This window comes from Electrophorus electricus, chromosome 1, assembly GCF_013358815.1.
Source record: "Electrophorus electricus isolate fEleEle1 chromosome 1, fEleEle1.pri, whole genome shotgun sequence".
Classification (NCBI taxonomy): domain Eukaryota; kingdom Metazoa; phylum Chordata; class Actinopteri; order Gymnotiformes; family Gymnotidae; genus Electrophorus; species Electrophorus electricus.
In genome coordinates, this window is record NC_049535.1 from 3445126 (window position 1) to 3457664 (window position 12539).

General features: G+C 51.0%; 1 protein-coding gene across 8 annotated transcripts in view; it reads right to left on the bottom strand.

Annotated features, from left to right (window-relative positions):
• The window catches only part of neo1a (neogenin 1a), an 82161-nt gene that overhangs the window by 13877 nt on the left and 55745 nt on the right, over window positions 1–12539 (bottom strand). For 6 of the 8 annotated variants that reach the window (XM_035523744.1, XM_035523729.1, XM_035523739.1 and 3 more), the window contains exons 6-8: window positions 8834–8988; window positions 8635–8755; window positions 4–232 (exon numbers count right to left, since the gene is read on the bottom strand). In XM_035523744.1, the coding sequence (XP_035379637.1) occupies window positions 4–232; window positions 8635–8755; window positions 8834–8988 (505 nt within the window). The remainder of the gene's footprint in view (window positions 1–3; window positions 233–8634; window positions 8756–8833; window positions 8989–12539) is intronic. The other 2 variants (XM_035523737.1, XM_035523735.1) reach the window with 1 other exon arrangement.

A 12539-nucleotide genomic window follows, 5' to 3' on the forward strand; every position in this document is an offset into this window, starting at 1 on the left:
TACCTTTTAGCGCCCTCCAGGCTGTAGTAGACGAAGTAGGTGATGTCATCGCCATTGGGTTCGAGCGGCAGGCGCCAGGTCAGCTTGATGAAGCGAGTGGAGACGAGAGAGGCCACAACGTCGCGGGGAGCAGAGGGCACAGTGCCAGGGCCGGCGCCACCTCCCGTGCCTGGGGTCACACGGTCAGCAGTGGCAGGGGTCAGTGGGGGTGAGGGGGAGGGCGTGGCTACATCTTTGAGTGCAGGGCGGTACAGGTGAGTGGAGGGGGCGGAGCAGGGTGGGAGGAACGAGGCGATGAGAGAGGAGTGCGAGGTGTAAGGGGGAGATGAGGGAGCAAGGCAGTCCAGGACGGAGGAGGAGGAGTCGGAAAGAAATCAGGAGAGCAGAGGACAGCAAAACATTAAAAAAAAAAAAAAAAAACACAAACAGACAAAGCAGAGGAAAAGAAAAAGATCAAAACAAAGCATAATGAAAAGGCATCCATGATAAGGGATTACACAAGATCAACAAAAAAATATTGTAATGGAGAAAGCACACGAGCAAATCTACACAAACTTTTTTTTAAAAATGCAGCTGGAAGAAAACACAAATGAGAGGGGGAAGGCTGAAATGCAGCGAAAGTCTGAAGATTTGAGTGACAGGAGACGCGTCTGGTCTGTTTTGTATGGCACTACAAAGCAGAGCGGAGATCGGTTCTAACTGGAGAACTGGTAGCGGGCCAGACAGTACACAGTTATCCGTCTTAATAGCTACCATACGTCCAAGGCTGGCACGGCCTCCCACACAAGCCTCACATCCTTCACACAGATATGTGAAGCATTTCACGTCCAGACCTCTGGAAGGATCTGTGGTCCGTATCTGTGGTCCAACACGCTCACGTCTTACGGTCCTTTTCCACTAACATGGTGAAACTGGAGACGTGTCTTAAAATGTACTGTTGTCATTTGTTCAAGTGGGGTGGATTTTGGCAACAGATCCTTTCCAAATGATCTCTCTTATAACGCATCTGCCAAAGACCCCTCTGTCTGCGCTACGGCCAAGAACCGGTCGTTTGGGAAAGCCGTCAGAAAATCACGTCTCTGGTCAGATTTAATCGGATCGCTTGACCGAGCGTAAGAAAAAAAAAAAAAAAAAAAAAGAAGACCATGTAGGAAACATGACGACATTGCGCAAGTGTAGACCAGGGCAGTGTCGAGAGCCCCAGCCATGGTGCAGAGGGGCTCTGCGCCAGACAAAACAACAACAATAATAACAATAACAACGCCCAGTGAGAGCTGATCTGCAGCAGCCACCAGAGGAGACACGCTATGAGCAGTTCCCGAATCAGAGGGAACAGACTACCACTAAACCTTTTATTGGAGGTCCATACCAACAACCGCACACGAAGTGTGGTTTGTGCACTCTTCTGAAGGACAGAAGGAAAAACTAAGACTATGTGGATAAGGTGCACTTTGTATCTGTTTGCATACATTTAGGTTTGATGATGGCCCACAGCATTTCCTCTGGGTGAGCAGTCCTGTAATCTCAATCTTCCACCCCCTAATCCTGTCAATAATCCTTCTGCAGCTGTGACAGCAGGACACTGATTGCTGTTCAGGTCTGGTTGGGCACCTCTGCACAGTGTGACTGACTGCCAAAATAAACCTCACACAGCGCAACACTGACTTGGAATCAGTGGGAAATCTGGAAAGGGTCTTGTTAATTGTCACCTATTGAGATTCACTAAAGGTGACGGCCCCAGCACTATTTAAAGACCAGAGCCTTTAAAAGTCACGCACCTTCTGTCTAAGACTCATTGTGAGTTGTTTAAAACAAAGCAACTGACATTGCCTGGTATGTATTTATTTTATATATATATATATATATATATATATATATATATATATATATATATATATATATAAATATAAAATACACATATGTGTGAGTATGTGTGCGCACGTGTGTCGTAGCATCCTCACCCCATGCTAATAGCCAATGCCACATTCACTAATAAACATTTTTTAGGGGATTCACTTTATATAGTTTATGACAACCTGAAAACCTTGGACTTTGTCAAACTGCCAGTGCTGCTTTAGACTGGAAAACCTTCCTTTTGTCAAGTGCTCGGCTCAGCCTGGACTAGAACACGACCCAGAATGTTAGGACAAAAAGACTGATGAAGGCCAGCTGTAAAAACTCCATTATTCTATAGTCTCCCCTAAATGATATGACCCATTAGGCCCAGAGCATGTGAAGTATTATCTGCTGCAATTACAGGACTCTATAAAGAGGAGCCATTCAGCTGTTCTGGCAGCGCTGGAGATGCATCACAGGCTGCACTTGTCCTTAGGACCGAATCCTGTTGCTCTCGCATTAGCCGCCCCTGAGCCTGACCTGTAGGCCCCGGTGCCTCGGGGGGGGGGGTCAGTGCAGGGCCATGCCAGCCCCTCGCCTTTCGCAACAGTATCCGTTCTGTTCATTTTCTGTCTAAAAACCCAACAAATTCCCAGAAACACATGGTGGTGAGTAGCAGGAGATTCACACTCATTCATAGAAGATTCATGACTCATTCAGTCAGAGTAGAGAGCAACTGCTGGTGTCGCCCGAACAGATGGTAACAGTGTCTTATTAACGGCAAGATATTAAACGTAACAGGTCACTGAGCATAACGAGACGGTGAGCTTGAAATGGAGAACATCAGAGGAGTGGTAAGAGCTTTAAAGACGGCTTCTCCCTTTCAGTAACGGAGGTGCCATGTCGGCAGTAGGGTTTCAGAGGCAGCTCGCTAAAAGTCACAACCTCAGACTACCAGGCCATGACACAAACTTGGTACGTCGACTCCAAGACCGATGCCGCCCCTTTTGGCCACATACTCGCAAGGCGGTCAAGCATGGACTGAAACTGACTCAACTGCATCATCTCCGCTCGTTCATCAGAGAACGAGTGCGGCCTGAGCGCAGGAGAAGGCCGAGATGCTGGATGCGCAGAGGAAGCGGAATGGATCATTAGGCAGTTTCATCTCCGTAATCATCTCGAGCCAGACGCTGATTGTACCTGAGAGGGAATTACGCTTGTGACCATCTTCAGCTTTCACAGGTGTAATTATGAAACATTGATTCGTAATACCGCGGCACATGCTATCGGGCCAGGTGAACCAAAAGCACTCCCATTCCAGGTGGTGGCCAGGTTCTTCATTTTTATGTGTTCCAAGTTTCACATTCGTTTTCCGCTTTTCTGACGATAATCCCAGGTAAAGCCGAATTCGGCAACCGGCGCCATGATGTTTGGACAAGCTCTTGATGTGCAGAGAGAGGCTAAATCTCAACGCAGAAGTGGTCAACGTTTGGAGAAATCAAACTCCATGTTTCTCCTGTCGACTCGATTGATTGCCTCGGGACACCACAGCCCTCTGCAGATCTCCCTCTCTCAGCAGATCTCCCTCTCTCAGCAGATCTCCTCAAGTCCAGCAGATCTCCCTCTCTTGCAGCAGATCTCCTCAAGTCCAGCAGATCTCCCTCTCTCAGCAGATCTCCCTCTCTCAGCAGATCTCCCTCTCTCAGCAGATCTCCTCAAGTCCAGCAGATCTCCCTCTCTCAGCAGATCTCCTCAAGTCCAGCAGATCTCCCTCTCTCAGCAGATCTCCTCAAGTCCAGCAGATCTCTCTCTCTTGCAGCAGATCTCCTCAAGTCCAGTCTGCAGGTCTCCTGGTTTGGGACAGGCACCAGCCATCACCTTTGATTCCCAGGCCCTCAGCAGCAGAAACACACAGAAGCATCATCTGTTGAGATGCTGGATGCCGACACACAACCAAGATGAGTAACCGGAACCAACTACTTCCGGAAGGTACAGAAAGAGTACCTTCCATAGCCGCTCAACGTCTGGCACCTTTCATGGTTACGGAGTTAGCAACGTGTATGAAAGTACCTTATTGTTTTGCAGAGGGAGAAGCTGGCATGTGGCGGCACTGGCACAGCAATGCCAGCCTCCGCTCGGCCCCAGGGCGCTGGCGCTACAGTAAACATCAGAAATATGCGAGGATGCCGCTATTGAGAGTAAAGCTTTGGAAGCCGCTGTCCCCAGTGAGGAGGAGGGAGGCTATCTCCCCGCGGATGTCCTGCCCCCCCGGCTCAGGAGATGAAAGATGCGGCGGGGCGACTCTGGGCAGGTGTCAACTTTCCGGCGGGATGTGCTGCCCAGCACAAGAGCACAGAATTATGGGTCGCAGCACGCTCCAGGTAGGGGGACATCCTCCGTGTTGCAGGAGAGTTAGAGGCCCATCTGGTGTGGAGTCCCAACCTCCCCCCACCCAGTCCAGCCTCACAGGGCTTCAAACCCCAACCCCCTCCACCACCTGCTAAATCTCCACTTTGCTCCGCAACCATGCACATCCTCTTCAAATCCCCAATCTTTCTTCAGCTCCTCCAGGGTACTCTGAGAGGAGAATACAGGACAACCTGGTCCTCATATCGGTGGTGCATGTCAACGGCCAACGGCTCTCTTCAAACAGAAAGGCACAGGACCATCCTCCAGCGCAATGCTCCTATAGGTGTCTGATTAAACTCTGCAGCCCTGGCCTAATTTGAATAAAAACACATCTTTTCAACCACCACTGGAAAATTCACTGAGAGAGCACTAAAGCATGCTCTTCTTGGGATTAAATTAGTCTGCCCTGGCCAGCAGTAGCTCCATAAACAGTGGGCTAGTAACAGCCAAAGCCAATTTTCTTGGTTCTGTTTTGCGAGCAAAAATCCTCCAGTAATGGCCCTTTGTTCCAACGCCCTGTAATACGGAGAGGTTCACAGAGCCTTCATGGATGCTTATCTCCCGCCTGTGTGATAAGGGATTTTCAGACGGAAAGCCTCCATGTGAAAATGCACTTGTACTTTCTGACTGCCAGTTGAATGAACCAAGCAGTCACAAAGCTTTTTGCACTTTTTTTCCATGAGAAAAATTCTGAAGTCAAGGTTTGAAAGCTAGAGTACAAAACAAAATATCTTTATACTATGAACACATCTGCGTTCATGGAATAGTGGTGGGCACCATAGGTGGTCAGGTAGCCTCAGTGCACAGGTGGCATAGGGTGGTTGGTGGTTGCGGAACCTCCCACAACCCCACAGCCCCGTCCCGCCCCACCATGAAGCGGATCAGTGAAACTGGTCCGGAAGCATGGCTACTCCAGAGTGGGGGTGGGCATGTGGGTACTGTCGAGGCATCAGCGTCTGCTCAGCGTGTGCATTCCCCGCAGGAAAAGTGCTGGCAGCAGAGCACCAAATCAGGCACGCAGTACTAGCGGAAACATTCATCTACTGCTGTCGCCATGCTGACCTCCACAGACGGGAGGTGGGGAGGGGGGGGGGGGGTTATGCTGCTAATCACTGAGGATGCAGTTGCAGGTATGCCATGACAACGCACACTCTACGATCACTGGCCATTTCATCATAGGCTGGAGTTCAGCTGCTGCCCTTAAGCCGCTTGTACCTACAGCATCCAGCAGAGAGGAGACAGCCTTGCAACGACAGGCAGGGAAAAAACAAACACACACGATGCCGAAAAGCGCGTCCCGAAAGCTGCGGTGGCAAGTCACGCTGCAGGACACAAAGTTTGCAGTTTCTCCTGGTGCTGTGCACTTTTTCGTTGGGTCAGCTCTCTTTATAATGCTTCATTCAGAGGAAGCACTTTCATAATGATGTCCCATCATAAAAGCAAATGAACCACGTCGAGCCCCGGTTTTTAACCAGAAAGCGCTGTAAACAGCCAGAACTGGTGGGGAAACGCCGTAAGGGGCTTTTTTTTACTGCTATAAATAACAAACTCGTCTATTAACTTGCGTTTGCCACATGGACCTCGTTTAAGCGTCACACGAAAAATCAAACGGTCGTGCGAGGAGGCATCGCCTTTACACAACACAGCCGAGCCGCACCGGAGCAGAAGGGAGGAACGGATCGCCAGTGGCGAGGCTCACCGCGCGCTGGCGTCGCCCAGCTCACGCACGGACTGGTCAGCCTGAGCTCACGGACACCAGCCACAGTGACATCCACCAACCCGATCACATGCTCCTCCACCCGGGCAACGGTGGCGTACCATAGCTGGGAAAGTGGGCGGGGCTAGTCAGCGAGTACACAGTACTGCAGGGCTGTTCCCCGTACCGCGGGCTCTGTGCGGTATACAAGCTGTCATCACACAAGGAGAACTACATGCTGAAAGGTTTCTGCAGGGCTTTGCCCATGTTTGCTCCCTCCAACCTCCCATCACCCCCACACCCGCTCCCGCCCCCCGGGAGAGTCACAGGGTGACCAAGCGCTCTGCTCGCACGGGTGGAAAATTCCTCACTCTCCATACAAAGCCACACCCAGGTATCACAGCAGACATGGAAACACAAGCTGAGAAGAAGAAAAGCAAGCAGGATTTGAAACAAGGAGACGCAAATAAACAAGTTCAGACAGAAGATCTTAAAAACAGACATGCCCATTCCTGGCCTCACCAGGGTCCCCCACTTCACAAAACAGCTTTTAATCAATTAAATTCTTTAAACAATCCTGTTTATGAAACCGTCTTTCACATTTGACCATCACATTCAGATGTATAAGAGCCAGTGCCACCCTCCATTAGTCAATCCAGGTTCAGGGAGGCAAAATTGGAGTTGCAGACTCAGTCAGGACTTCTGCTCACTACCTTCATGACATTTCCAACCATGACTGTACCTCAACACAACCCAGAGCAGTGGAGAAGTGGAGCTCCAGGTTCGAATAGCCTGTCAAAGTAGGAGCGAGGGAGCGAAAGAGAGACACCTCGATGGCTCAGGTTACGAGAGAGCACCAGGCTATAGCCCACACCACCTGAGCCAGTTCCGAACATACACGCTTTAATCACTGAGTGTGACAGACGCGCCCGTGTCCTGGTTTACTGCGTGCCGATCCGGACGGCTGCACAGCCCGGGGCTTAAACGCAGGCCTCCCACCGCACGGCCTAAACACCGCCAGGCTGCGCGGCACCGGGATATTTACGGCCAGCTCCGCACAAAGCAGCAGAGCGTAGCCCCTCGGCAAATATCCACGTGCATAAAACCACAATCCAGTGCTCATCAGTACCTAAACCGTCTGGACGCACCTTCCAGAAAAAACAAAACAAAACAAAACAAAAAAAACAACTAATTAGAGGAGTTCTGGTTCCTGAAAAGCATCAAACATGGGAAGAAAACGTGGGCGTCTTCAGAACCGTGTTCTGCAAGGCCAACGACTGCATCAAGGCTATCTTTCCCATACATTTCCTGTGTGATTATAACGAGCCAATCGGTTTTCAAGGTGAAATTTCAGTTGGAGTTGCCTCGGCCCTTTCGACAGGATACAGAACAAAGCTATGTGAAATGGAACAGAGGCAACAGACAGACGGAGAGCATTCCGCCCCGGGTCTTCATTTGCAGAGCGACACTCTGCTTTATGCTGGTTGCCCCACGGTCACAGCGAGGACGGCATCACCAGGCAAGGACACCGAGGGCGTCTTCTCCGCCCCAACAGCTCCAGCCGCAGCCTGTTTGCTTTCTCCATGGAACCGTGAGAATCTGGCCCGGTCAAGAAACACGCCGACAGAATGATGTGCCACAGCTGTAGACAGAGCAGCAGCGATAACGCAGGCATCAGTCGTCAGCACCAGCTAATATGGAGTCCAAAGCAGGAGGTTAAACATCAACACTGATTCTCCACACACATGAGCTCTGGGGACTAAGGTGTCGCCCACTGCAGGGAGTATTACTGAGAGTCTCCAGCAATATTGCAGAACGCCAGCACAGAAACACGGGCTACAGTGGGCATGGAAGATGACCCATTCCGGAAAGCGCTTGGGACGGCTCCCAGCTGACAGGGCCAAAAGCGTAACCGTGGCAACCTGCACGTCTCTGACCACGGGAGCACTGACCACCACCAGAGATGAGGCTAGGTATCGTAGGCATCAAGACATCTCAGACACAGCATTTAGCTCCAGGCCAAACACACACACACACACACACACACACACACACACACACACACACACACAGAGAGAGAGAGAGAGAGAGAGAACAGGTGGCCCTGACAGGAAGGGAGCAAATGACACTGTCCACCTCACTTACACCAATAATGGATTAACCTCAATACTCTCCATTAGTGGCACAAGATTCATTTCACCAATCTCTGATGCCCAAAACCCCCAGTTGCCAAAAAGACCTCCAGATTAACACGACCTTCTAGTAGCATAAGATCTCCATCCTTTCAGACACCACCGGGGCACTTGGGAGGAACGTCACGCCCAGCCCTGCACTAAGTAGCTTAGAGCTCAGAAAAAGCGGAAGAAATTGATACAACAGTTCCAATCATGCAGAGCTCGAGGGAAACGGCGAACAGGCTCCGCGACATATGGGTCATGTGCCACTACTGTGAGCAAGTCTGCAGTGTGGTAGCAATTACATTAGAAGGTTTCTTAATTAGTGGGACTTAAAAGTGACTGTGGATTTAAAAAAAAAAGATTATAATTAGCTTTTCATTTGAAAATCCTCTGAAGTTTCTAAACAATATTATTCTGACCCAGTCAACTGCATATGTGTTGTATATTTATATAATCTGTGACCACAGGTCAATTCGGTTAAGAATTAAGAAACCCCACAAGTCCAGCAGGACGCACCTTGGTCCAGGATGATGAGTTGGGCACTGGCCTGGCTGTTGCCTGCCTCGTTCTCCACCAGGCACTGGTAGAAGCCCTCGTCCGACTTCACCAGGCCAAGCACCTGCAGGTTCTGCTCCTTCTGCAACAGGCACAGACAGCGGGGTCTCATCCCGTTCTCCACAGCAACCACACCCGGCCCGCAGAGTCGAGCACTTACGACGATTCGGAAGTAGTCGCTGGGAATGACGGCATCACCGTTCTTCAGCCATCGGATGGTGGGTGCGGGGGAGCCGGCGACCTCGCACTCCAACAGGACGTCCGCGGCCTCGCGGGCGTAGGTGTCGGCCGGCCTCTTCAGGAACTGCGGGGGAGCTGCAGGGAAGAACGGAGAAAGCTTTGACCTGAATTCACCCCCAAATATCTAAATTCAGAGGGCTGACCTCAGCCAACCGCCCCAAACATGGCTGTCAGCAACGCCTCCTGACATCTATAGGCAAAGGAGGAGCCTCTTACTCCCGTTCTCCCTTTATCTCAGGGTAGATAAACAGTGCACGAGCATCCTCACTAGCAAGATCACACCAGGTTGTTGTGCCGCTCACGCTGACCTTTCTCCCACATTTTCGCAGCTTTGAGATAAAAAAAAAAAAAAAAAAAACAACAACAAAAAAAACACTCCCCGAACTCAACTCGAGCTCAGCAGAGATCAAAGTTCCCTCTCTTGAGGAGGTACAGGTGTGCACGTTTCTGGGAATCCCACATTGTTGTATCACATCGTGTGTGTGCACGTGTGTGAGAGGTACTGACAGAAGTGCTGAGTTAATCTTTTGTTCTCCTCTAGGGGGAGTAATCCCCTCCACTGCCTGCCGGTCCGGCTAGCTGCCTGGCTGTGGAGGTGTTCACAGTGGCCCATACAGAACTGCCAGCTCCAATTACACACACCTGATTTAAACGATGAGGACAAAGACTAAAGACGACACACGACTGACTAGAGAGAAAGAAAAGTGGCAAAATAGGGATTCGTTGACATGACTTCAGTGGAAATGTTATCAGTGCTGTATTGGCACCATTCACACAACAACATTGATGTTGGCCTAATACTGCTGCTGTTTTTCTTACAGCCTACCAGAAGCTTCCACATATATTTCACTTTTTTGTTCTTTCAAAAGGTCACCACTAGTGCCAACAGTGGAAACCTCTCGCTCAAAGGAACGAGAAGTAAGTGCAGCACGAGGTAATGAGGAGAGAGGAGGTTTGAAGGCAACAGAAAGGGGACGCAGCAGGAATGGAGAAACGGCCGTGCCGCGGAGGGGCAGGAACAACGGGCGCAGTAATCCCAGCTTTGTTAGCGTGGTGCTAGCGGCTTCGCTCGGCTGCTGTTGGGCTAAAGCCTGGTGGAAACAAACTGCAGAGAGGCAGCATGCTGGAGAAGAAGCTGGATCTTCGTTTTCCCAGAAGCACTGCCAGCACTGGTACAAGGTCCTCCCCAACACACAAACATGGGATATCACTTCACTTTCTTTCCTTCTTTGAACCATCTGTTGTATGACTAATCAAGGCCAAATGTAACATTACATTTTTTTTAAACTGTCCCTGAACGCAAATCCACATCGCCGTCATAGTGTTTGCTTGTGCTGAGCGGTTTGGCGAACCCCCCCGGGTCTGGCCCACGTTACAGAGGGTACGTTAGGCAGATACCGGCACCACTCCTGGAACTTGCCAGGGTCCCATTGGTCCTTTCGTTAACGAGCTTTCGAGGCGACCAATGGGAGGGCCACACGGCCATGACGGGGCTGGAACGGTTGTGGAGCTCGAGGCCGCGTCTTCGAGTCCACCTCCGACACTGCTGAGGCCACGCCCAGCGGCTACTCTGTGCCACCCAGATGGCCCGTCACACACTCAAGCACTCAATCTCCGGCACCACACACCGCTCGACACACATTGTGGACACTAAAGGCCAGATACACACGGTCCTTATTGATAGCTTGTGCCTCACACCTAAAACGGCAGCTCAAGTCAGCACGCTAAAAAAACGACCAGCTCCAGAACGCTAGAAAGCCAGCAGCAGCTGGCAGTGTGTTAAAGCAGAGAATGTCAAACACACAGCAGCTATTTTCCTACATGGCTTTAAACAACACTTAGAGCTTCCGTATGTGGACACCGGATCCAGAGGACACAGAGAGACTAGGCTCTGTATTCTCAGACCCCCCAACCCAACCTCTGACAATCTTACTCAGTCTTATTACACAGTCATGCATGCACACACCCACCTGCACTCATATGTTAACACACACAACCTGCACATACAAGTTCTGGCTAACACACGTGAACTCATTACTGGTTATAGGTCTCACACACACACACAAACACACACACACACACGCGCATACATATTTGTGCAACCTCCAGGCCTGGAAATGAAAAGACCGTGTGCTTCACTGGGTAACAATCATACAGCTCCATAATTAAAACCTACCGGTCCCGATTTACTGTCTTGCCAAGTCAAATAAAGTGGGAGGCAGAGCAGCGGCGCAGGAATGCCCCCCCACTAAAGACCAGCATGCCGGAGTGGGTAGCTGGACCCGCATGTCTCAGAAACAGGGCCTACCCAATGCGCCCCCCCCCGCCTGGGTACTAACAAAGGTATAGCCATCAGCTGCAGCAAGTCAGTTCTACAACCAGGTAGAGCACCGTCGTCCCGGGCGGCGAAACCTTTCATCAGGCCGCAATCTTTTTTTGGGAAAGAACTATGTACGAGCTTTTCTGCGACTGCCGGCTAATTATCGAGAACTGTTGCACTTTAGTTGCCACGGCTACAAAAACACTTAGAGGGCACAAAAAGCTTTTAATTTATGCGAGGAAATAACCATTTAAACAGCCTACGGTCTGCTTTATGGCGACAGCCGAGGCATTGTTGAGAGAAATCTGTCAAGAGGAACACGCAGCGTACAGTCAAACAGTGAGCTAAGAGAGAGGACCGGACTCCATGTGAGAAAGTGTTTGTTTGAAGGCTCCATTGTTCCCCGTCTGCAGGGAGACAAAGAGAATTGTCTGTCCCACCGCGTGGCTGCCTGGACCACTTCTTCATTACCACGGAGGGGTACGGGAGGTCTTTCAGTTGAGCGGCTGCTTGCTGAAGGTCTTCCAGCAGGCGACGGGCAGGGATGTCTGTGCGTGACCGGTGGGGAGGGTGGGAGCCCTGCGATTGGGCTCGTCTCTGGGAGGAGTCGGGCCGGACGTGGAAGGCCGGGGTTGGGAACGCGAAGCTCCGGACCTGCAGCCGTACGGTGCGCTAGGAACCGAGAGGGGCCGCAACCCACACGCCGCGTCCACCCCCCCCCCGCCCCGCCCCAACACACACACGCACCCGCCCCGACTCCCAGTCTCTTTCATCCCGTCTGTCTGTCTGCTTTCTTTCCAATAGAGGGAAAGACGGCCAAAGCCCTTGGCATGCTGCGTGTGTGTGAGACTCGGAGCGCTCCCTCACCCATTTTGGGCTCGGTCCCATTTACCCTGATTTCACACACGCCTCCCTCCCCCGGCTCCGTCCCAGACACAATAACTACGTGAGCTTTGCCCACTGCCGCCTTTGTGATCTTCTGCCTGATGTCACGGCCATTTCAGCTTTTACGCTCAATTCTACACCTGCTTATGTAAACACTTTGAAAGCACGATGCAGGCACGCAATCCGATTAGAAAACAATGCGATTTCGAAAGAGCCCAGCGGATTAGAGCACGTCTGAACGGGTTTACGCAGACAAGAGGTCCTAAAATCATACAAGGAAGACCAACTCTAAACCTCGGTCATCTCGCATTTAAGTTTACAAGCAACTGAAGAATGCTGTCTTTCAAAATTCCGGTGTAGACTCCCGTTATCCGGCTCCTTCGGGCGACACCGTGTTCGGATCCTTTCCCCGGACCTGTTG